Source organism: Haliotis rufescens, unplaced genomic scaffold (genome assembly GCF_023055435.1).
Source record: "Haliotis rufescens isolate VD_foot unplaced genomic scaffold, xgHalRufe1.0.p SCAF_4, whole genome shotgun sequence".
Lineage (NCBI taxonomy): Eukaryota > Metazoa > Mollusca > Gastropoda > Lepetellida > Haliotidae > Haliotis > Haliotis rufescens.
This window is the reverse complement of record NW_025964112.1, coordinates 47,545,002-47,568,720: the sequence shown is the minus strand read 5'-3', so window position 1 is coordinate 47,568,720 and position 23,719 is coordinate 47,545,002. Positions and strand designations below refer to the sequence as shown.

At 36.9% G+C, this 23,719-nt stretch overlaps 1 protein-coding gene across 2 annotated transcripts; it reads right to left on the bottom strand.

Moving 5' to 3' along the window:
• Positions 1-1,554: 1,554 nt before the first annotated feature.
• Positions 1,555-23,639, bottom strand: LOC124151877 (homeobox protein Hox-A9a-like). Of its 2 annotated transcripts, XM_046524558.2 has the most exons (3): positions 22,599-23,639; positions 15,975-16,016; positions 1,555-3,963 (listed from the first exon to the last, which is right to left on the bottom strand). In XM_046524558.2, exons 1-3 carry the CDS (start codon positions 23,065-23,067, stop codon positions 3,653-3,655), a joined length of 822 nt encoding a protein of 273 aa, XP_046380514.1. In that variant the 5' UTR covers positions 23,068-23,639; the 3' UTR covers positions 1,555-3,652. The 2 variants fall into 2 exon arrangements, with proteins under 2 accessions (XP_046380514.1, XP_046380530.1); XM_046524574.2 differs by lacking the exon at positions 15,975-16,016.
• Positions 23,640-23,719: the final 80 nt, after the last annotated feature.

Below are 23,719 nucleotides of genomic sequence, written 5' to 3'. Positions count from 1 at the left end.
ATGTTTTTCGAAGTAGAGAGGGTACTGTGTGTCTCGAAGTAAAGGGAGTACTATATGTGTCGACGTATGGTGTATTGTGTGTGTCGAAGTAGAGAGGGTATTGTGTGTGTCTAGTTGAGGGGGTGTTATGTGTGTTGAGGCATGGTGCTATCTGTGTCGTGGTTGACGGTTTACTACGTGTTTCGAGGTAGAGGTGGTGTCCAGATAGAGGGGATACTATGTGTGTCGAGGGGGAGGGTTTGCTATGTGTGTCGAGCTAGAGGGTGTTTACTACACTCAACAACAACAGTTCCCGTGACACCAATATTTTAGTGTATTTTTAAAACAAGTAAAGTTTGGTTTTCAATATTGTAGTACATGTATGGAATCAAGTCACAAAAACGCAACTGCTACAGAAGAGTATGCATTTCATGCAAAAGTTGACTTTTAAACAAGCCCAATGCAGTTCACTACCGATGAATGGGTATAAAAACATGTGCGTTAACGGGATTCCATATGCATTGTTTAGCATCGTGCTGACAACAACCACTCAGAAAAACAACAAAATTACGAGATCATCGGCCCTGTTGTTCTACCGTTTTTGCGTCGTCATGGCCCAGGCATTACCTTTCACCATGACAACGCCCGGCCCCATTTTGCTCGACTTGTTCAGGATTCTCTTCAACAAAACAACGTGAATGTCATCCCCTGGCCGGCTCGCTCCCCTGATCTCTTACCAATTGAGCACATGTGGGATGAGATGGATCGGCGCCTTCGACGTAAACCACGTGCTCCACATACACTCCAGGAACTTCGAAACATGCTCCAGCAGATATGGACAGATATCCCACAGGACTTTGCGCGACGCCTGGTCCATTCCATGAGACGAAGATATGTTGCTTGCATCGCAACCACAGTTGGACACACACGCTATTGGTTTGTAAATTGACATTTTGGAATGTTCATGTTTTTTTTTTTAATGAAATCACGCATTTTCTGAAGTCAGTATGGCAAATTAAACCATTTGAACACTTACAGGGTTCTTTTATCTGTTGCAAACCGAAATTGTTTCAGATTTGGTAAAAAACATAACTTTGCATTTAATCTTATTCAATGTCACAGGAACTTTTGTTGTTCAGTATATGTGTGTCTAGAGAGAAGGGACACTATATGTTTACTTTGTGTTTCGAGGTAAAGGTAGTGATATGTGTGTCCAGCTAGAGATATTGATATGTGTGGCGAGGTAGAGATAGTGATATGTGTGTCGAGGTAGATGGGGTAGATGGGGTACTTGTCTGTCGTGGTAGAAAGAATAGTATGCTACGTGCATCAATGTAGATAAACAAGGAGACAATAGGCCTAAAGATGAAATTGTTATATGATGTTCGAGACAAGATATATTCGATATAACCGATTTTGTTGTCTGTTGTTTAACCTACTCTCACCAAAGTTTTATGTCTGGCACTGACAGTTGCTATGTTCTTTGTACTTTATGACCGAAATGTAGACATATTTTGTTCTGGCGACAAGACTAGTGAAACTTTATGGTGACAACTTGAAACAAATGAGTAATATACATTTCTATTTATTCAAAAAAAGAATCACTTTATTCGAAGGAACCAACAAGTTATCGTATCTTATGTAATTCACTTGTCATGCTGAGTTCGTTTGGTGAAAAAACATTTAAAAAACTCTTACGAAGGACTGGATTTATGATTTTGGAAATTACACGCACTAGAATATGGAATATTCAGGACAATAAATATTCATAAAAACAGGCGGCATTTCGCAAGATTATATTGAGCCATAGTTTAGTCCATCCAAACGAACACAACAGAATGATCACATCAATTACATGTATGTAAACTGTTCTCAATTCGTATCGATTCAATATTACTATGACAATAATAACTACATGTACACCAATGTATTAAATTTATAAGTTATAACAGTGAATGAAATGAACACACAATGTATTGACTTGAAAATGAAGACAGGTAAGTCGTATATGTAACATATGCAATCCCACGATTTGAAACGAGACTCTGAGACGTGACATTCCAGGTCAAGGTTCAAGTGACCACTGTCCACTTTTATCATATGGACATCGTCATATCACTCCTTAAAGTATCCGGCGACGAGATGGTACTATCTGAGTATGGACAAATAGCTGCAAAGAAGACGTAGGATAAATATAAACCAAACATGGTGTGTTGAGGTTGATAAAAACAAATGTACGAATATGACACTTCAGTTAAAACAGTGGAAGAACAATAAACCGAACAGCGGGCTTCTTGTATAATCGACTATTTGAAACCTACTCACACTATCCTCCCATCAGGTTAAATTTCCGGGTTAATAAGGGGCTGTTGTATACAGAGTTAGTGACATTCACCCGTGTGGTACTATACGAAGGTCCATGAGTTCTTTGGTTTGTTTTCATTGTATATGCACATGTTGGCAGGATGAAAAACATAATTCGTCAATAGAATAATGTTATTTCATTGAAACGAGTTGTTTCAAAGTTTCATTTTAAGGACCATATGTTGTTTGGGAAATGAAGATCACTAAATATTAAAAATGTTTTTACGTAACATATATAATTGAACTGTCACAAAATCAGAAACTGTCATCTCCAGTGTTTCAATTTTGAGAATTGTCTGAATTTGGCATTATCATTATCACGATGCTCATACAGGACAATGAAATTCGTATCAATCAGATAGTTTCAATTGTATACTAATATGAAACTATTGAACTATTTTTCATGAAATACATCAAGAATTATCCATAAGAATTTATCAGTGGCACCAACAGTTGATATGGTAACCATTTTCGTAAGAAATAGAAAGTATTGCAAAGGATGTATCAGAGATACTTATGATGGTATGTACCGGAATGCCAACAGTCGATTCTTGAACATCACAACTTCAGGCTCTGTAAGGTACGTTTGATAGTATGCTTATACGAATTGTTCTGTTTGGATTATTGTGGATATAATCCAACGTTATTCTTGGCTTGGTAAATCTGATATCATTTACTAAATGCTGAAAAAGAACAAACGACCCTCCGAGAAGAATGAACTATCTGTGTGTACTTAATAATCTACGTATGGGTGTGAAGTAGTGTAGGAGTTAAAGCGTTCGGTCGTCACTCCGAAGACACGGTTTTGTGTAGAATCTGTGAAGCCAATGCTGTTTCTCACCCCGAAATATGGCTCGTGTATTTCTATAAGAGGGTAGACCCATACACACACAATACTATGATGACACATATTTTAGTTCATGGTTAAACTCTTCTTCTATTGGAGATGTTAATACAAGAATATGTATGTTTGGCGTTATTCGGTTTCAGTTCTCCACCGGGGCATAGCGCCCCACGATTCGGACTAGCGGTGGATTTGATGCCTTCAAGAACAGAAGTCCCCAGAAGTCCCCTACACAGAGGAGACACTATGTTAAAGCTATGCATCCTAGAAAACCGTCAATGCCACAACAGGAAGTGATCAAACTTTGCCGAATGAGATCAAATTCAACTTCCTGTGATAAACGTCTCCTGGCGTCAACACCACCATCAACGTCCCAGAGACGACGTCGAGTCCTTTCACTCATGGCTTCGAACTTTTAGAGGGTTCCCGATCAATGTTTTTTGTTTGTTCTAAGAGTCACTTTATTCATGACGTCATAGTACCGTCATCTAACACGTCATGCGCAACTTGTCCTACTGAGCCGGTAAGTTCCTCCCGTTTCTGTAACTTTTTGGCTTTAATCCGTCGGTTTTGGAACCAGATTTTGATTTGGCGTTCTGACAGATTGATAAGCTGTGACAACTCCCATCGTCGTGATTTCGATATGTAGGTGGATCCCGAGTACTCTCTCTCCAACTCCGCTATCTGGAATTTGGAGTAAGGACGACGTCGCTTCCGAAGCGTCACGGTCGTTGGTGCAATGGACGTGGAGGGAAGATGAATCGACTGCTGCATCTCTGAAACAAAAATTAAAGAATCAGTACAATTATTCCATCCTAGATTCAGAGAGTCACGTTTTTGTATGACAGCGTTTGCACTCATTACTTTGAGACCATACGTGTTGGTACTTAAACTACGATTGCAATAATCACAATCAATACTAATGAAATATTTACTAGCTTCCAAGTAAATAAATATTATGATGTAGATTTTAAAACATGAGATAAAGAACATTAAATAATATTGGTCAATATAGCACCAGTATATTGTTCATAGAAACGATTCAAAATGCAAGCCATTTCTCATAAAGAGTAGTGTGATAGCCTTGAGGTTAAAGCGTTCGCTCGTCACGCCGACGGTTCGAGTCCGATGCCCCACATGGGTACCATGTGTGAAGCCAATTTCTGGAGCCCCCCGAGATATTATTGAAATAGTGCTAAAAGCGGCGAAAACCATACTCACTCACTCTTTTCTCATGAGAAAATAAATATGAATTATTCAAACAATATAATACTCAGGAGATTAATGTAACATAGGTCGGGGATGAAGTATAATTAGATGTGAAACACATTAAACAGGACGTCAGGTGTCAGTTATAATGCTAAGAGCCGATTAGTTGTAAAGTGCTGTGCCCTCAGATACACAGACAGTACAATACCTCCCGGTGGTGTTCAGAATAACTGGGACAATTTGTGAGACATATATGAAACACGTACGGCTGTTATGAAAAGTGTGTCCTGTACAAGTTTGCCTCTTAAGGTTACAACATAGATTCCACATAAACCAGTGAGCGATAGCTGGAGCAACGATTACCTTTGGTCGGCCAGTACAAGGATCATTACTGGGCCTTATTCTTACATGGAAGCCCCACAGGGCTATTTACGTATTTAGCATTGAAAAGATGCTTTTGATAATGAGCCACTTAACTAAAATAAGAATCAGATATTCTCAGTTAAACTTAAGTATGTGACGGAATTGTTTTGATATGAAACACGGGTAGTTTAACAATCAATAGTACATGTATATTTTACGTATTTAGCATTGAAAATGGGTTTAAAATGTGCCACAAAACTAAAATAAGAATCAAATAATCTTCGTTATAATTAAATTTGTAACAGAATTGTTTTGATGTGAAACACAGGATTTATTTTCGTAAATTTAAAAAAATCCGAGTTCGTCTGTGACAGATCTTCACACAGATTAATCAAATTCAAGTATCCATTATAGGAACTCCCGATCTCATTCCCCTTAGAATATGACCATGATTCACCATAACCCGCCTGCGCGAATAAATCTAGCTGCCTAAAAATATAGGTAAAACAACGTTCTATCACCCTCCAGCATATCAACTTAGGTGACACAAGACCTTTGACCAAGTGAGTCAGTTCACATTGTCAGGATAACTTACAAAACTGAAATAATAGCCCGTGATGAAGCTTGGCAAAGTACAATTGATTTAACAATGATACCCGAAGTAATAAAAGTCATATAAGAGACGGAGGGATACCTGAATATATGCCGTTTCATCACTTCACGCCGCCATTGCGGCGTAATAAACTCCCCGTGACAATGGGAGCCGGCTTACGCACCAGCCCTGCGAGCGCCAGTGTGCCCCCCATGGGGTGCCTATAAAATGAACTTCAAAGCGACACGAGACGTCGTTACAATGTAACTATATGCATTCCGTAATTCGGATAATTTCTGCTTAAACGTTTTGATCTCACCCTTGGGTTTACTGTTAATATTTGACAGTTGGATGACGAGGCTATATTTTGGAATGGTCTCAACGTTCGGAATGTAAATTGTGTTGTTGATACAGGAGTTTGTTTAAAAATGTTTCGCATTAGTTTGTTGATTGAGAAGAGGGAAATATCTCCAAAAGATTAACTACACCGCCAATGTATTGTCAATATAAAAAATGTCATTATAACCAAGGAATCCGAACGTTTGTGTTAAAAACAAACTCATTGACATTGGCATTATGACTAGGGTGGAATTAGGACAAGGGAATTTTGCACTGCGGAAATCCGTTCTGAGGAAAACATGACATGATAAGTAGTGATGACGGTACAAGTCAAACATTAAACATGGGTACAAACATTTAGCCTCAGTCAAACGAGACACCATGATATATAGATCTGTACTTAGACCATATAACACTTTAGCTGAAAATGTATTTTGTATGTCAGCTAATGAAAACCTCAGTCATTTAATTCTTAATATGATTAAAAACAACTTTGAAATATATAGAATTGGCTTGAGAAAAAAAATCATATTTTTAAATGGCAGTCATGTAAGAAGCACCACGTGACAAATTGTCTGGCGTTATGAATGAGAAGCGTCGATTGTCAATCCAAATGTTGTCGTAAATATTATTTTTAATCCATATATGGAAATACCCTTTGAGGCAACGTTGAGTAATGAGGGTTACTGAAGAGCAAGGTCGCGCCCTTCCACCCCGCCCAGGCGTAAAACGCACGCAATAAACACAGAACATGTTGATTGCAGCTCGAGAGGTAGAGAGTATTTACTCTCCAACCCAAAGCAAACTCATGCCATTTTTTTAATAACCTAGCATCCATAAACCGACCAACATCAAAGACGATTTTGCGACTTGTCACTGTCATAAATGCTGTGAAAAGCAACGTCGGACCTTGCAAATATAACAATAAAACCGTTAAATTGTTAAAATTCGGAACGAACACCCGTCGCCAACCATTCTCCCTCTTCTGTCTTGCGTAGAGACACATTGCAACCGTGGGCGGTCAGTAATCATTTCCAAAGTAAATAAATTATATGAAAACTATAAAGACGGACCCGAGTCGACATGAAAGACGGGATATAAACGTCCCTGTCGTGTCCTCTAAAAGAATAAAAAATGTAACCCTCCTCTTCTCCTCCATCGAGTTTATTATTCATTGTGTTCCGCGAACACCCTCCAAGTCCAGATCGTCAAACAACGATTAAATGAAGAAGATATCGTTTTCCAGATTATGATAACTGATAATTTGATGAAGACCAGTAATGTATATTTCTTCATTGTTAATACCACTCCACGTCCTTGGAGAATTGTTTAAACCACGCAGGGCTTTTTTTGGTAAAGCCGCAAAGCTAATGGTTTTGTCTCTGCAGCGTTCAACACATTGTTGCTAAACTGGTTCGTATATATTTAATTCATGCTTTAATAGCGTAGGAAAAGAGACAAAACCATTTATCCTTTGTATTACCTATAAATCAATAGTGTTTCCTATGACAAAATAGATTTAAGCTCATTGTCATTCGCTTATATTAACGCCGTTTTCCCGTCGAAGTTCCATCCATTCTGGTTTAACATTGTAAGTCTTTAACGGACAATGACGCATAAATTGAGTTACTTATTATTTGATGCCAGAGGTTTTTTTTACTGAAGTTCACATAGTTATTTGAACGCGTGATTTCATATGATTTTCAAAACTATTTTGCCTTTTATGCTCAATGTAATTTGTTTTGGCAGAAAATCAAGACTGAACATTCTTTGGCGTTGGTTTGTTGACGTTACAATAACGTAAACGTGTCGCAAATTATGACGCCATTTCTCGGACTGATTTTTTATGAGCATAATGCAATAAATTATAACATTCGCATCATCAACAAAAATAATAATTTGATTTTGATTTAAAAAATAGACACCCAGATGAAAAAATAAGAATTATCTTACTATAACATCCCCGCTCTTTCTTCTGTTTTATCGTTCCCTCACCTAAGCCATATTAAGTGCCCTCTAAGATATACCTCAACATAAACTCATCAACGCAGAAGCAGCGGAGGTTTCCTTCCTTGCTCCTAGGGTGGTCGGACATTAAAACTTTATCTCTCAACAGCTCACCTCAGAGTCTCAGCGTAAATATATCCCACCCGAGACGAGCACTAAAGACAGTAATTCTAGACGAAAATTTTCAATATAATCGCATCTTTGGCTTGATAAGCTCGCCATGATCCTTGGACGCTAGTGGTAGCATCTATCCCACGTTAAACTTGTCTTCAACACCTTTCGATATTACGGGTACTTAAAAGTTTACCCCTAGCATTGGGTTACAAACGTTTGTTGGTTTAAGAGAAAAGGTTAGATGTGGACACATATTTTGCAGATTCAAGCATATCGTTGATTTCAATTGTCAAAACATTATGCCTTATGTGTTTTTGCAGATTAAAATGGAGCTTCATCTATCAGCCATCGAGATGAAGGTTCCCGGGTAAGTATAATGTTACAAAAAATGTAGTTGTACACTGTGGTGTTACCAAAAACATATGTTGATGGAGAAGGAGGTGAATATATTTATGGAGAAACGATATTTTTTAACCAGCTATGTGATATGTTTTTAAATAAAACTAGTAACATAACTGTATTTGTCTCTCAAAAACACCTTGCAATAATGTAATTTTTGTGGCAGACTACCGTAATTTCTTTTTTTTCCAAAGCATTTTCTGGGACAGTTTTTTTGTTTTGATAAAACACTAGCACCCCACCTCTTTCCCCCGCCTTTCCCCGCTTTACAAATGGTCGTTCCCTCAATAATATACTGCTTATTATTTGTATCATTAGCCCAATCGTATATTATAACCCCTATCGTACATTATAAGGACGTCATTGTCAGTATATTGTGTGATAAACCATTGTACCCGTATTACCACCTGAATGTATTGTTCTTGTTTTCCTAATCATTCCATTTTGAGCAAATACTAGGATAATGACAAATTAGTCACTCAAAAGATGTTTATTATATGAAATACTAATATCAATGATCAATAATAGCTTTTACAATTGTTTCATTGCACTCAATTGTAACACCTCGTCCTGTTCGCATGCGAACGAAGGAGTGGGGGCATTAACTATTGACCGACACTGAACCTTGCCAGATAGGTGTTTTTTTGTAACATAGCGTCGTGTCTTTGGGATACCCAATGTACTGGTTACTATCGTCTCCAGTAAGTACGAGCTCCGTTGCCAGGAGCACTATATTCACCGTGTTTATGATCTCATAAAGTGATAACACCGTTCCCTTAATCTTCTAAGGCAGGCTATTTCCTACCATCCAAACTTCAAACAATTTGTCGCTACAATCAAGCGGACAATCATCTCCCCCGGGCTATATATGTGAATCATAGTTTTTGACAATATTTTTGATTTTAAGAGAGCCCATGTGCGAAGATGATTTGGATCTATATCTACATGTACATCCGGCCATTTACTGTTTTGACGGACTTGTTTTATGTGCAAATCATTCTTAAATATCCGGTACCCATGAAAATCAATACATCTTACATATGATTTGTGATATAGTATTAAACTTCAACGCCTGAGACTAAACAGTCTCGACTATGCGACGAAACAGATTGCATTGGGCGAAAATATTGGTGAAAATGATATGTACATGTTATTTTATATCCCATCCATTTACATAAATGGACAACATCTCTTAAATGGTGGTATGATTTCATAACTTGTATGCATGAACACTCATATATGCGATTCATTAGAAGCGAACACCGTTTCATTTCTGACGATGCCCCCCCCCCCCCCCCCCCAAAAAAAAAAAAAGAAAAGAAAAAAGAATATTATAAAAAAGAATGTACAGTCATGTACATGTCATAACTATATTCATATTATGATCACAATTAATAATATCTGTAGTCAAAAACAAAGCATCTTGCCCTCGAGGACACTGATAAAATGATGGTATGCCTTCAGATGAGTGTACACCAACACCATGCTGGCTTCTAACCTTACATCTGACCAGACGAAACAATGCCTCTGCGAACAGCCATAATATGTTGCCTCAGGTAATGATGTGACTTGTTTGCAAAGGTGTTGAAAGCTTGTGTTTAAAAACCTATACATTCTAGCCTCAAGGCTGTTAAACTGGCTCGCGCAAATATCCTTGATGAACTTCATTTGTCTATTCGGAGCCGTCATATTTCAGAATAAGCCATCAATCATGACACGTTCAACCGCACCGTTCTCTATCGTTGAAAGAAAGCGGTGTCTGACTTTTGCGATTTGCTTTTCTGACAGCTTTCTCCGATTTTGTGTAATGCCATAGAAATTGCAGCATTATGAAACATATCAATTTGCCCCTGCTTTTATGTGTGTACTGATAGTTCAGTTGTCATGTGGAAAACCTGCTTTGTCAACTCAATACATAGATATATGTGTGAGTGTAAAGTTGTATTCGTCAAACTAATGCATGCAAGATACCTTTTTAATCCCGTTATCATAACTGTCCCCCGTAAGCACATCTGTGAGGTTCACATGCCTAACTGCGTTTGTATTTATGTTGTCAGTTTATGATATTCAAACTATATTATAATATGCATTTCAACATCTCATTATATATTTAAGTTAAAAAAATAAAAAATTCTATAGATGATGAGTGCATACATGAACACGTTAGAACGGCATCATGTTAAGTAAACATGATTAATTAATTGTGTAACTTGAAAGTCAACATATTGTCACAAAAAATTTTCCTGAAACAGGTTTGCTGTATTTTTCAATATATACTATGGAACCTTTCAAAAAAGGTTTCAAATGTCATGGATTTCGGTTTGCGAACCACCTTCTGGTGGTATTTAATGTGCTATATGAGCAGTGTATTTGAACTAGAGCTTTATTAAGAAGACAGAATTTGATGTAAATTATTTACGCATTGCGGCTTTTAGCTACATTAGCTATAATGTTATTTGTTGCATGGATTATCGACTACATATAGTTTAGTAGTTTATGTATTCCAATTTATTTAGACATACCTCAAAGGATGTAATTTATACTCATCATAATTTGGATATTATTTATCATTCAAATTTTAAAATCCACTACTACTAGTATTGCCACTGCTGTTGCTACTACTACTATTACTACTGTTGCTACTATAACTGCTACTACTGATGCTACTACTACTACTAATACTACTACTACTACTACTACTACTACTAATACTACTAATACTACTAATACTACTAATACCTATTTGCTGTAACGGGCGACTAAAATTAATAAATTATAGGCAACGGTGATGTGAGTGCAATTTTACATATAGACAACACTCCCTTTATAGGATATCCTAATTACTGCTACTGTATAAATTAAGCATTTTTCAATACAATCATTAATATCATACTGATCATGACAAACCTCTAACACTCAAGGCACTCCATTCACCCACTAATGCCAGATTAATACACTGTGCTATATTTCCTTGTCATAATGACGGCGAGTGATGTTTAGTATAGGGCACTGACACTCAGTCTTCGGGCGATGGTGTCGTGTCTAACCAAAACGCCACCAAACACACCAATACATTATTAGACATCTATGATGACATGGTGTAATCTTCTCTCAGGATTTCTGTTCCATATCTGAACCTTTTCCCTTTGATCTGATTGATTGTATGATTTGACTGGCACTTGAGTTGACAAGTCAATGTGAAGGCTGATTTGGAGACATCATTCAGCGTTTGTTTTCTACGACTCTCGCCCAGAAGTTGCCTGATCAAGGTTACACCATTCATGGCCTCAGTGAAGCTTTTAGGTATTTTATGGTAGACGTGTGGAGCACATTTCCAAATTTGACACATCCGTGACAAAAATGATGTCCGATGCAAATCCCTATTTGACTTTTACCATATGTTTCCTTGTTTTTTTCAGGTGAACAATTGACTTGCCTTTGCGTGTGTTTGTGACGGGTGCCAACGGTGGGCAAGGATACCCTTACCTGTTCGCTTACACCTGGTATTATCACTATTTGATATTTATTCATAAACACATGCTCGTGATATAATAGGAATCGTACAATCGACTCTACTTTAGGCAAAGGTTTCTCATGGATAAGTAAAGGGTTTTGTTGGTTTTATTAAGAAAACAATGATAATGACGATCGACTTGAATAGGAGTTTGAAGGCGTGGGGATTTTTTTATAATTAATCAGGGATGCTGTGTAGTGTATAAAGAGACGAATGTACTGCTGATACATCATTGATACTAAACAGGGCGAATCCTGGATACGAACCCACTGACATAGGCTCCTGGTACACCTGAGCGGAGCCACACAGTGAATTGCAAAGCCTTAGAGGACATGGTCAGCCTGCCGCCCTAATTATTAGGGATGTGACCTTAGACGCTACTTGTCTGTTTTTGTAAAAGAAAAATTATGTATACTGATTATGAACCACACACATAGATATATTGTTTCATCATAACTTAATTTCAAATATATTACCCATAAGGACAGGACGGCATACCAAACATTCATCCAAAGTTGTCATCGTTACCAAAGTTGGTTTTCATTGTTATTATCATCGTCATCATCAACATTGTCTATCATCATCAGTTTCAGACCACCACTGCGTTACACTGACGATTTGTAACTTGTTTTTATTCGTGTTATTATTGCGACAAGTACAAAAGTTGCACCGTTAGAGCAGAGCTAGCTATTATTGTTATCCCATTATATACCATACGTGATGTTATCACATGATAACGTTCGTATGTGTATAATAGTGATGGAGAATTTGTAGTTAATGTGAAATGTACTTTTAACGTTTTAATCAAAATATAATTTTAGGACATCATTCGTTGTAGTAATCACAAGTATGATTAAAGAGCAAATTGGAATTTAGTGTCACGCGCCATATCTAATCTGTTTGTGTTGGACACAAAACATACGACGACAAGAAACGTCAGTGTACTTAAAATGCAAAGCGTAAATGTAGCCTACGGCAAGTCACACGGGTGATTGGCTCTGAACCTGTCGCTGTTAGCTGTCGCACTATGTGATATATTCTGGTACACATAATATCAGGGGCATGTTTAACATATGAATGTTGTCACGTAAAACCTTAAACGAAACCTGTACATTCACAAATACGCTGAAATTTGAAAACCTACTGTCCGTTTGAAAACAATAAGAGTTAGGCGCATATATTCAAAAAAATTTAAAGAAAAATCTTCATACGAGGAAAAGAATAATTAAGCCCTTCCGTTTTAGCGTTGTTTTGGCAAATCCTAGTTCTTATAATCCGAGACCCGTGAAGATCCGGGGTAGAATAGGTCTTCAGCAACCGATGCTTGGCTTAAAAGGCGACTATGCTTGTCGTAAGAGGCGACTAACGGGATCGGGTGGTCAGGCTCGCTGACTTGGTTGATGCATGTCATCGTATCCCAATTGCGTGGATCGATGTTCATGATGTAAATCACTGGATTATACCAGCCCGCCGTCATATGGCTGGAATATTGCTGAGTGCTGCGATAAACAACAAACAAACAAATTTTATAATCCGGCTTCGTTTTGCCTATGAACTACAGCATCATATTCGAAACTCATAATTCTGATTTTTAAAAAAAATTCAACTTGTAACCTGGACTTAAAGAATTTCATCATGTAACCATTTAAGAATCCTCAAGCCAGACTATGTATATGCTAACAAGCATGCACCTCTGACGCCAACACAATCGTGATGGAACTAGGGCTTTGAGCCTCCCGTGTGACACTGTCGATCAAGTGCAAATACGTTTAACTAGATGATCTGCCGCACCTGTTTGGCAGTGTAACAGTAAATCAACGACATGAGCTCATGTTAATACTTGAACAACGCCTTTTGTCGTGACGGACCCCAGTTGTTAGGTTGCCGACTGCAGTTGAGCATGCTCCTTGACAATATTCATTGCTAGTCTAGGCTTAATGAATCAAGTGAATTGCTGTATGGCTAAAAACTACAATGTTGCAGAATATTGATGGCATGTGCTGACTACATCGCTCTACTCATTTATCAGCAAGGCTTCAACACATTCATTTCTTGGTCTGATTTTTTTTGTCGAAACAGAGGAACTAGAATTTTATGTTAAAAAAATAATTCCTCATATACAAGTAATATTTTTTTCTGTCATTTATATATACAACTTCTATCCATGAATAAACATACAATCAGATCTTCGTTAGTAAGGCGCCATCATCAATATTACATTTGGTAGAAACATTTTTTATTTACTGGATCCTATTTCAGCTCTTGAGTTTGGTATATAAACATTTTATACCTTACAAATTCAAATCATTCCGTCAATAAAAACAAGACCCTGAACAAGATTGCATAATTTACACCACCGTGTTCCTATCTAAAATATAATGTGCTTGAGCCAACAGTCGTTATGCCGAGAATGTAAGCGAGGTCGTGAACACACATGCTGGTCCTTGTGCCTCCGATAGGGTATCTTATGACAACCGTACCTATGTAGACATGTGACATTAATCCTGTAAGCTAATTCTTGTAACCAATGCTCATTTCACAATCAATACATGTTTCTTTTTTTTCAACCATTCCAAACTATTTCTGAGTTACTGAAACGTATCTTGATACGCAGGATGCGAATCATGTATGTATTTTAGAGTTTTGCAAAAGTATGTATTGACTTTAGACCAGCTGGCAAACGAAACGAAAGTGTTCACTTTAAAATTGGATTTGACACAGAAGTAAAGATGCTATCAAAACGTTACTAGGCTGAAAACAGTCACCGAAACGCAGCAAACGTAAGAGCCAAACAACAACTCTGATACCCATCTAATGCATCGCCATCGAATAACCGTTTTGGTTGTGTTATTTGTAGCTAACATCAAACACGGGTGTATACTTTCTTTTACCTGTTTTTAATACACGTAATGCACATACATGCTATGCTTATGGTTGCATCGTCCTCTTAATGCATACTTTAAGAATTGCTGCTATTATACATACGTTTGTATTATACGTATTTTACGCAAGACGTACATTCATCAGTGTTTCTGTATCACACGCACGTATGTACCGTGCATATACGACCCTATTACCTTAGGCACGATGTCAAAATACATATAGGTTAACTGGGTCATTCTGTCCTTGGCTAAGGCAGTTACCCTTACTAATGTTACAGAATCTTGATTTCATTTTAGTAACATCGTTTTTTATTCTAACGGTCATGTACCTTTGCAGACACATCGCCATTGTCGGTCTTTGACCCTTACGCGTATGTATTCTTAGCCAAATACAAACATAAAATTAGAAAATATAAATTACTCAGTCTTTCTGAATGCCTCATTTAATGGCCACAGTTTCCTTCCTAACCGTTTCGCCAAACACTCCAGGACAGGATACGAATGTTGACATTGAGGTAAAACAAATTGAAATGCTGTTTGGTTTGACATCAAATGAAGTTGAAAATACGCCAGTTCCATGATAATATCAAAACATATCTGAATAATCAGTCACATCAGTTATCAGTCCCAACGTGGACACTCATAACACCGCTATCAAAAGATAAATGGTTAACATGTACACTAACATGATCTTCTATTAGCTGTTCAATTACATTAGGGAGTCATGAAAAACGCCTGTGACCATTTTCACAACGTATATAATATTCTGTTAGTATTTTGAACTGACTAGTAATCAGAGAAACAGCAATCCAAACTATATACGCTTTTTCATCTTCATTATATATTAAGGTTTACGAGAAAACCATAATCCTTCAAATAATGACAACTGTATTAAACTATACATATGTGTGATTCCTTTAATAGTTTTCGTAACATCATACACAAACTAATAATGGAAAAAAAAATACATTGGAAACGTATTATCGAAATCTAATAAAGTGTATAAGTGGCATAATTAGATTTTCGTCCCATCACTTTAAAATTAATAACATGTTACTTGTATCCAATAATGTGATGATGTTGCAGGATGTTTCAAATGAAAAGCAATGAAAACACAATTACATTTGTCTTGTAATATCAGCACAGATGATGAGAATTAGCATAGGTTAGTTAATAGGGAAACAGAAGAGAAATATGTGTTAGAGTTTGGTGAGATTATTCTTGAAATGATAGGTACGACCATGACCGTTCGTCAGTTTCACCAAAGAGGGTCAACGACAAGGTATCGTTGACCACAGGACAGGGTATTCAGAACCGTAGAAGATCACTCTTTGAAACTGTACATAGGCTAGAACTACTGCAATTTACCTGATAATCTGCCAATCATTCCATTGTGTTCCATTTCATAGTCTGAAAAAGATCAGCCATATAAGAAAAACAAACCTAAATTGAAAGAAAACTTGGAAGAACCCTTGACAAAAACTACAAGTCTGATATATACGTGTTATTGTCAATACTTATATACCTCAACGATCCCATGGTGCACTGGAAAAAAAATTCATTACCACCAAATAGAAGGTTTGTTTGCATCTGCATAAACATTGATTCATTATGTCGAATAGTGCTTTTTAACCAAAACATGTTTATCAAACCAGATCTTTCTCACTAAATGTATAGATTAATTTTGTTCCTCTCTTTGAAATGGAACACAATCGTCTCATAAAATTATAAAATTGACAAAACAATGTGATTCGTTTTAGAGCGTGCGGGCGTTTCCCTATTTCGTGATTTACTCTAAACTACCTTCAAGATCAAAACGTTATATCACTTTATAATTCTTTTGTTGTTTCTCAGGCCACACTTGTTATCTCCCCTAGATCACATTTGTACACCCAATTCCTTTTACATCTGTTTATCTCGCTGAAGAAAACAAGAGCCTTGAGGTACATATTATGATCAACTTTTTAATCTCTTTCATGTGGCCGTTTTCACATGCTTGAGACCGTAAGGTCAAGCCGCCCTCTGAATTACATTTTCTGTCCTCGTGAATGAAACTGCCTGAAGACAATCTTGTTTACATCCTTATACCACTCGACTGTGACCTATCGGAAATATACAAATATGTATAAATTCTTAACTGCATTTTATAGTCTTGTTTTATGTGTGACATAATGTAGTTGTTGCCATGTACGACAAGAGAGTTCGAGGCAAGTTACCATTTTATTAGATGTATTGCATAACATAAGACAATACGCAATTTTTCTTGTTTTGAAATTGTTTATGGGGGACATTTATACATTGATTTCTAATGGGTTTGGGGGATTTGGATAAATGTTTCAAGTATATTAGTGTGGTTGGAATTAATCTATTTTGCTTGGACTCATTGACGCGAAGTATCCAAAGTAATGTTTTCGTGTTTTGGATTAATGTTTAGGGTAAGCTCGTTACCTTGTTTAAAAGCAACACAATCCATATTAATCATAGACAATATTATTCAGTTGATAACTGTTATAAAATTTTAACTCATTGTTTGGAGCCAGAGTGTTTTTAGGTGTTCTGTGGTACTTGATTACTTTTCATACAATAACAGTCACTATTGTATTGTTTAAATGTTACAATATAAAACATCACGGTGCGGTTATCGATCTTCATAGCGCGATACACACTGCCACCGGAAACTGATCTATCAAATACCGCCCCCACCCCCCTCGCTCAACACACAGCGTCCCCATTCAAGTGTGATCGCCCCCTCCCCAGGATTCTCTGGCCCCCACCCTGTTTTATCTCTGGTGTCGGTTTATGAGCCTTTCAAACGGGGTAATTACAGTGATCATATGGCATAGTCTAAACGCACTGACCAGACCGCTTTTCTGTCCGGATTTTAAGGTCGCTCTAATGATTCTGTTCAGCTGTAAAAGTTCGCTTTGGAGCATTTAGACATTTTTAACGAGTTTTTAATGAAGAATCTTCCAATTGTTTTTCTCAACTACTTTTATCTCTTTGAATAAAAGCGAGTGTTTGTACCGTATTCCTGATATGCTGGGGCTATTGTTCGGGGAATCAAAGATGGTAGGTGATTAAACAGCATGGCGTGGTGACGGTAATTTCGCCTAAACCTTCACACTTTTAAATGCCAAAATGTGTGGAAAATGTACCCTTTCGAGGCCGAAATGGCGATAAAATATTCCGAAACCTGTAATTATGATACGACAATTACCAACTTTGTAAAACACAACAACCTCAAGTACCTTATTTCAGCCTCGTCAACAAACATAGAACGAGATCATACACATCACCACTGATATATTGATATTAGTTGCACATGAGTATTAACCTTTAGCTACTTATATATTCATCGTTTTGCCCGGTTGAATGAGTAGTGACAAATTATGTCAAATCATTTTCATTCAAAATTTCCCAGGATACTAAATAATCTAACACTATTGATACGCATTTGTCAGATGCTCATATTAAGCGAAATGTATTTATAAAAACGAAACAAGCCGATATTAAGTCAAACAATATCAATACATATTTAGAAGACAAACCTAACGTGTTTTGAATTTGAGGTAATCTGGCTGTAGATATAACGTATCTTATTTTAATTTGGAACTGAACGCATTCGATGTTTCAAATGTAAAAGAAACCATGCTCGTTTTAATTTGGAACTGAACGCATTCGATGTTTCAAATGTAAAAGAAACCATGCTCGTTTTAATTTGGATTTATGGAATAGATAAACAGAAACTGATTTATCAATGAACGAACATTAATTCGTTTATAATTGAAAGGGACTTGATTGATCAGTGTTAAATAGTGATACCGTGGCGACGATACATGTGTTCCAAAGATTCGTATTGTTCCATCTGCCCTGAGGCTATGACGTACATACACTGTTACACAGGTATTCACAGGTAATAAACATACTCTGACATAATCTACATCACACCGTTTGCTTAATTATCCGTTATCCGTTTGATTTTTGAAATTTCATCATTTTAATTTCTATTTAACGATATATTGTTTGGATTTTCACTTTCCTAACTTCTGGCAATGGCATGGTGTCTTTGTTGAGATCATATGCAATTAATGAATGCAAATAGTTTGACATACTTACTGATGTGTCATCGAAAATGATTATATAAGATAACTCGTGTTTCAATTATTGGCGGTCGTGTAGGCCATTTATGTTGAAAGAAGAAAACTTTCTTGAAAAATATGAAAAATTCATTTGAAATATAACAGGGTAATATACATACATTTTTACCCAAAGCTGGATATTGTGTTATAGAAAATATGACGTACTCACTAATGGTTTTAGCAAGCAATGGAAAAGGCAGATTACAATGAGATGAAAGAGTCTCTCTGGTAGACATTATGATTGAATATAGATATGGACATTCCGAAAACGAGTCCTTCCCTTTATTGAGTTTTTACATGGGATTTAAGTTGTTCTGAAAATGTAATGCTCAGATCGCATGTCAAACGCGCATACCATTTACTCTGTTTGTGAAAGTAAATTACGTATGACACAATAATAAAAGCAGGGCAGTTTATTGGGAGCAACATCACGGCTGATTGCCAAGACAAGGCGTGGGACATAAGTTTGCACGTGTATGATGATGATTTGATGGGTTCAATGCCGGAGGTTGTTCAAACACGACAGAAAAAAACGCATTGTTAAAAATCTATTCTGAGACAGCATTTTCTAGAAATGCCTTGTACAAGAAAGCTAAGCCATGTTACAGAAAAAATGGTTTAATGGTAATTCATAAACCCATGATATAATCGGAATCGTACATTATAGATTTCTATTGTTTATGGAAAGGGTTTTGTCGCTTCTATTGACATCCTGTCCTTGTACCTGTAAATTTCATGTTTCAAAAGTTAATCTTTATCTGAATTCTACCTATTGGAAAGATACACGTAGTGTAAGACGGTGGATGTGTAGGTAGAAATATCTTAAATTGTACTTTTGAATGACAGTGTTAAAGTTGAATTCAAGACATGAATATATACAAAAAAGGTTGTATATATGCGAATTCAAAATATAACGTGTGCTATAACGAGCAATAACCACACACGCATATAGGTGTTCCTATTAGAAAAGGAATAGAATATTGAAAGCTTGAAAAGATAAACGACTGATTTCACATTTCTAGATCAGAGAAAATGGGACATCTCTTTGTACCCTGTTATGGTATTTCATGCAACTTGTGATATTGAGGAGATGTACCATTTGAGGAAAATATGACAAACTATACAGTTATTTATGAATGTTAGTATACGTTTCAGTGCAGCATTTTCATTCTTTAGCTGATATAAACACTTATTCTAAGAATTGAACGATTCAACCGGTAGATTTTTATAACAGGTTAATTGTTTAACTTGAATATCAAACTATATGCCGTAGACCTGTTCAATATGGATACCTTGACTAGAAAGATGACAAATTACTTCAAATCAATCACTTTAATTCATAAATGAAAAAATAATTATGCCTTTATAATACAGTTTCTTTGGGTAAATCAATTTCCAACCATAATATTTGACGTATAAAATGCTTTAGTTTTAAAAATGACCTCTTTGTATATTGCACGTAAACAAGCAAGATGCACATGTATGTAGGTGAGAATAAAAGAGAGGCTAACATTGAAAGCGGGAATGAGGATTTCCTTTCATTGTTGATGTATACTTGCCTGCTTGCATGCTGCCTTCGGTATCATTTATGTAACTTGGAAGTATAACTAGTATATTAAAACTTGTATTACATATGACTGCTTATTTAATATAATTTGTATCATTGTATGAATTGTTTTAAGTTAATGCCACAGGTCTTGATGTTGTGTATTCCGTTTCCCCTTGTGACGTTATATGTAATTCAGGTATATATACAACTCAAAATAAGTAAAAGAACACCCGATTATTTGATATTCCTATAGTTCTGTCATGCCAGTACTATAGTACTATGAAAGAATCGGGTGTTCTTTAGCTTCTCTTGAGTAGTATGTGTTCAGGCTGGATCTATTATGTGAGGGATGACATGCAGTTTTTCTGTTTCATGGCAAATATCAGCAATGGTATTCGTAATGAGTTTACATTGAAATGGGATGTTTGGAAGCTTGCGATATATTCTTATTGAGAACATCTGGAACACGTTAACGTCATCGTACTGATAAACGTTTTATGAAATAACTTAAGACAGTTGGGATTTACCCGAACTTTATGTATAGTGTCGGTATATGTGCGAATTACGTTAACCAAGGTATGTGAATGCATATGAATTATGATACCTTGTGCTACAACAGAAAGGTAGATATGTGCAGGCTTACTTAGATATATATGTATCTATAAATGTGAATCAAGACAAATTGCTTCTACAGAAGGATTGATATGCGCTAACTATGATAAGAGTATATGTGAATTATGACAAATTGCTTCTACAGAAATACAGATTGGTGCTGACAATGCTATGTGTATGCATGAGAATTATTACAAAATGAATCTACAGAAAGTTAGTTATACGGTTGGTATGCAATGTGTATACATGGAATTATGACAAATTGCTTCAAGAGAAAGACATGCACTGACTACTAATTATACTCAACGACAAGGAAATTACGTCACAGTTTTAATAATTAGATTGAAGAATTAACCACTTACAAGGAACAGACACAGAACTACGGTTTTAAACGACATGTATTGCTTTTTAAGTGCATATCGTGTCATACTCAAAGACAGGGTCGTGCACCTTGTGAATCACCGAAACGGGTTTTCGTCATATGGAGAAGGGTAAATATTTTACTTCATATGTCAAATCTTGGATAGTTTTAAGCTGAAATACTGGTATATTTCACAGTGCTTGTCGACCCTGTTATAAACATATGTCATATAAGTGTATTTCAAATGATATAAGGCGGTGTAGGTCTGCAATTTGCATGTACTGCATGTCGTATATTAATGATGCAGCCACAGGTGTAACGTCGCCAAAACGTTGTAGACATGAAAGTTACGACCTTGCATATGTCATTCTACCTGTTTAAGAAACCAACTAGAGTGTGCATAAGTTGCCCTGTTTGGCGTTGCCGAGTAACCGTCGTCAAATAAGAAACACAAGAAGAAATGTGTCACATGGTAAGCGAGCAAAGTTAAAATGTACATTTCGATTCTTTAATTCCTACATATAAAGTTAATAGTGTTGATTTCAAAGTAATAATAATAATAAAAACAATAATTTGTGATGTAGAGCATTATTTTACCTTAGATGTGTTAGTTACATTAGCATTAAAAGTACAAATCTGTTTCGTGTAAATTGTCTAAATGTTTTTGTGACTTAACACACGAGGAACACATATTTACTTAAATTGAGGTAGACGTAAGGAGGACAAACTTGTATTATCGTGTCCAAATTGCTCCAACACATTGAGATTATATTCCACAATTGTCATTTAGCACTAAACATGAAAAGATAGGTAAATGATGTAACACTTGTTCCTTTTTAGGGATGACACAGCACCATCCGCAATTTGGACCTCTTCATATATACATATGAATCACAAGATTGATATTTACATATGAATCACAAGATTGATATTTACGAGACAGGTGGTGCTTGACTGTTAGTGCATCTAAAAAGACTTTTTTGGAAATAACAAAATGTATTAACAGGAACATTTTTAATAAAGAAGGTTAATAACATATTTGCAATAAACTTGAAAACAATCAGTATGTTACATAACTTTATAACTTGCTACAGCCCGAAGTCTTGAACTGCAAGGCGGTAATCGCCAAGAGAAAATACCTAAATATATGAATTAAACGCCAGAATAGGTATTACGACATGCAATGAAACCGTAGCAGTTATCTGTTATGGCATCAGTTCTGGTAGTAGTTTTATGTATCATTGCTACATAATAATGTAATTTGATCCAGGGTAGAGTATGAAACATGCAAATAAAGTGGATGAAACATTCATGAATCATATTGATCTTACCTCTCTGGCAAAAGCTTTGATACGGTGACATCCCGGGTGTTTTATTGAAATCGAGCGTCGCAGAGACTTCAGGGTTTCTCCAGGAATTGTCAATAACATTGAGTCTCTGTTGACCATTACAGGAACAAGAAATAGCACAACAACTACGCTGTGTCTCCTCCCGACCGCCCTCAATGTCAGTACGAGCGTTATTTGGTTTGTACAATAAACTTTCATACCCCGGTTTAACCAAGTTGTTGGAGTCTCTTGGAGTTGAAGCTTCAGAATTCGTGGAACAAATGGTCTGTAGCTTCCAATCGTTACCGTTATGTTGTTTGGTGGTATCAGTCTGGAAAGGGTAGACTGATGGTGGGGTGAAATACCCCGAAGGCCAGCTAGCTGGGTACATTGCTGGGTAGTTTCGATCACAGTTGTTGCTCTCGGAATAGGCTGTAGGTAGATGCCAGCCCCTTATCGCATACGGGTTCATTTCGTGTGTGCGTAGCGAGGGTACACAGTAGGCATTAACTGGTTGGTCCCTTGACTGTCAACTTGAAGCAGTTGAAGTTTCGTCCAATAATGTCCCGCCCTACGACCGGTCACTCCTAAGGGGAGGGGTGGAGATTCACTGCCCTGTTTGTCGACCCTGCATTAAAATAATACGAGCTCCACCGCCAGGCTTTGTTTGATTGACAGCTGAGGCAATGGCGCGTGATATCTCGCTCTCCCCGACAAAGGTCACGCTAGCGGAGTCACACACTCAGTCCCTCGATCCGTTCCGTCTTCAAAATTAGGCGTCAGCACTGTCTCTCCAAATCTTACACACGCATGCAAACCTTTTAACCATCTCTCGAAAGCAGCTTCAATAAAACAAACAGTAAAACCTCTATTCTGGGTGATCGGACGGGGCCCGCCGAGAGAAGTTTGCGAGCAGAACAAGTCCCTTAAGATGGACCTAACTGTGCACAATTAAATCTTATGGCTCCAACTCCGATACTTAACTCGCATATAACTGAGAGCCACGAGCAACACGCACTAACATCCCTAAAGCTCAGTGCCTCGTAGCTGAGATCATTTTGAGCGAGAAATGTGGAAATCTTCTGAATTATACGAACCAGGCCGATCTGTGATTGGTTGGTTGG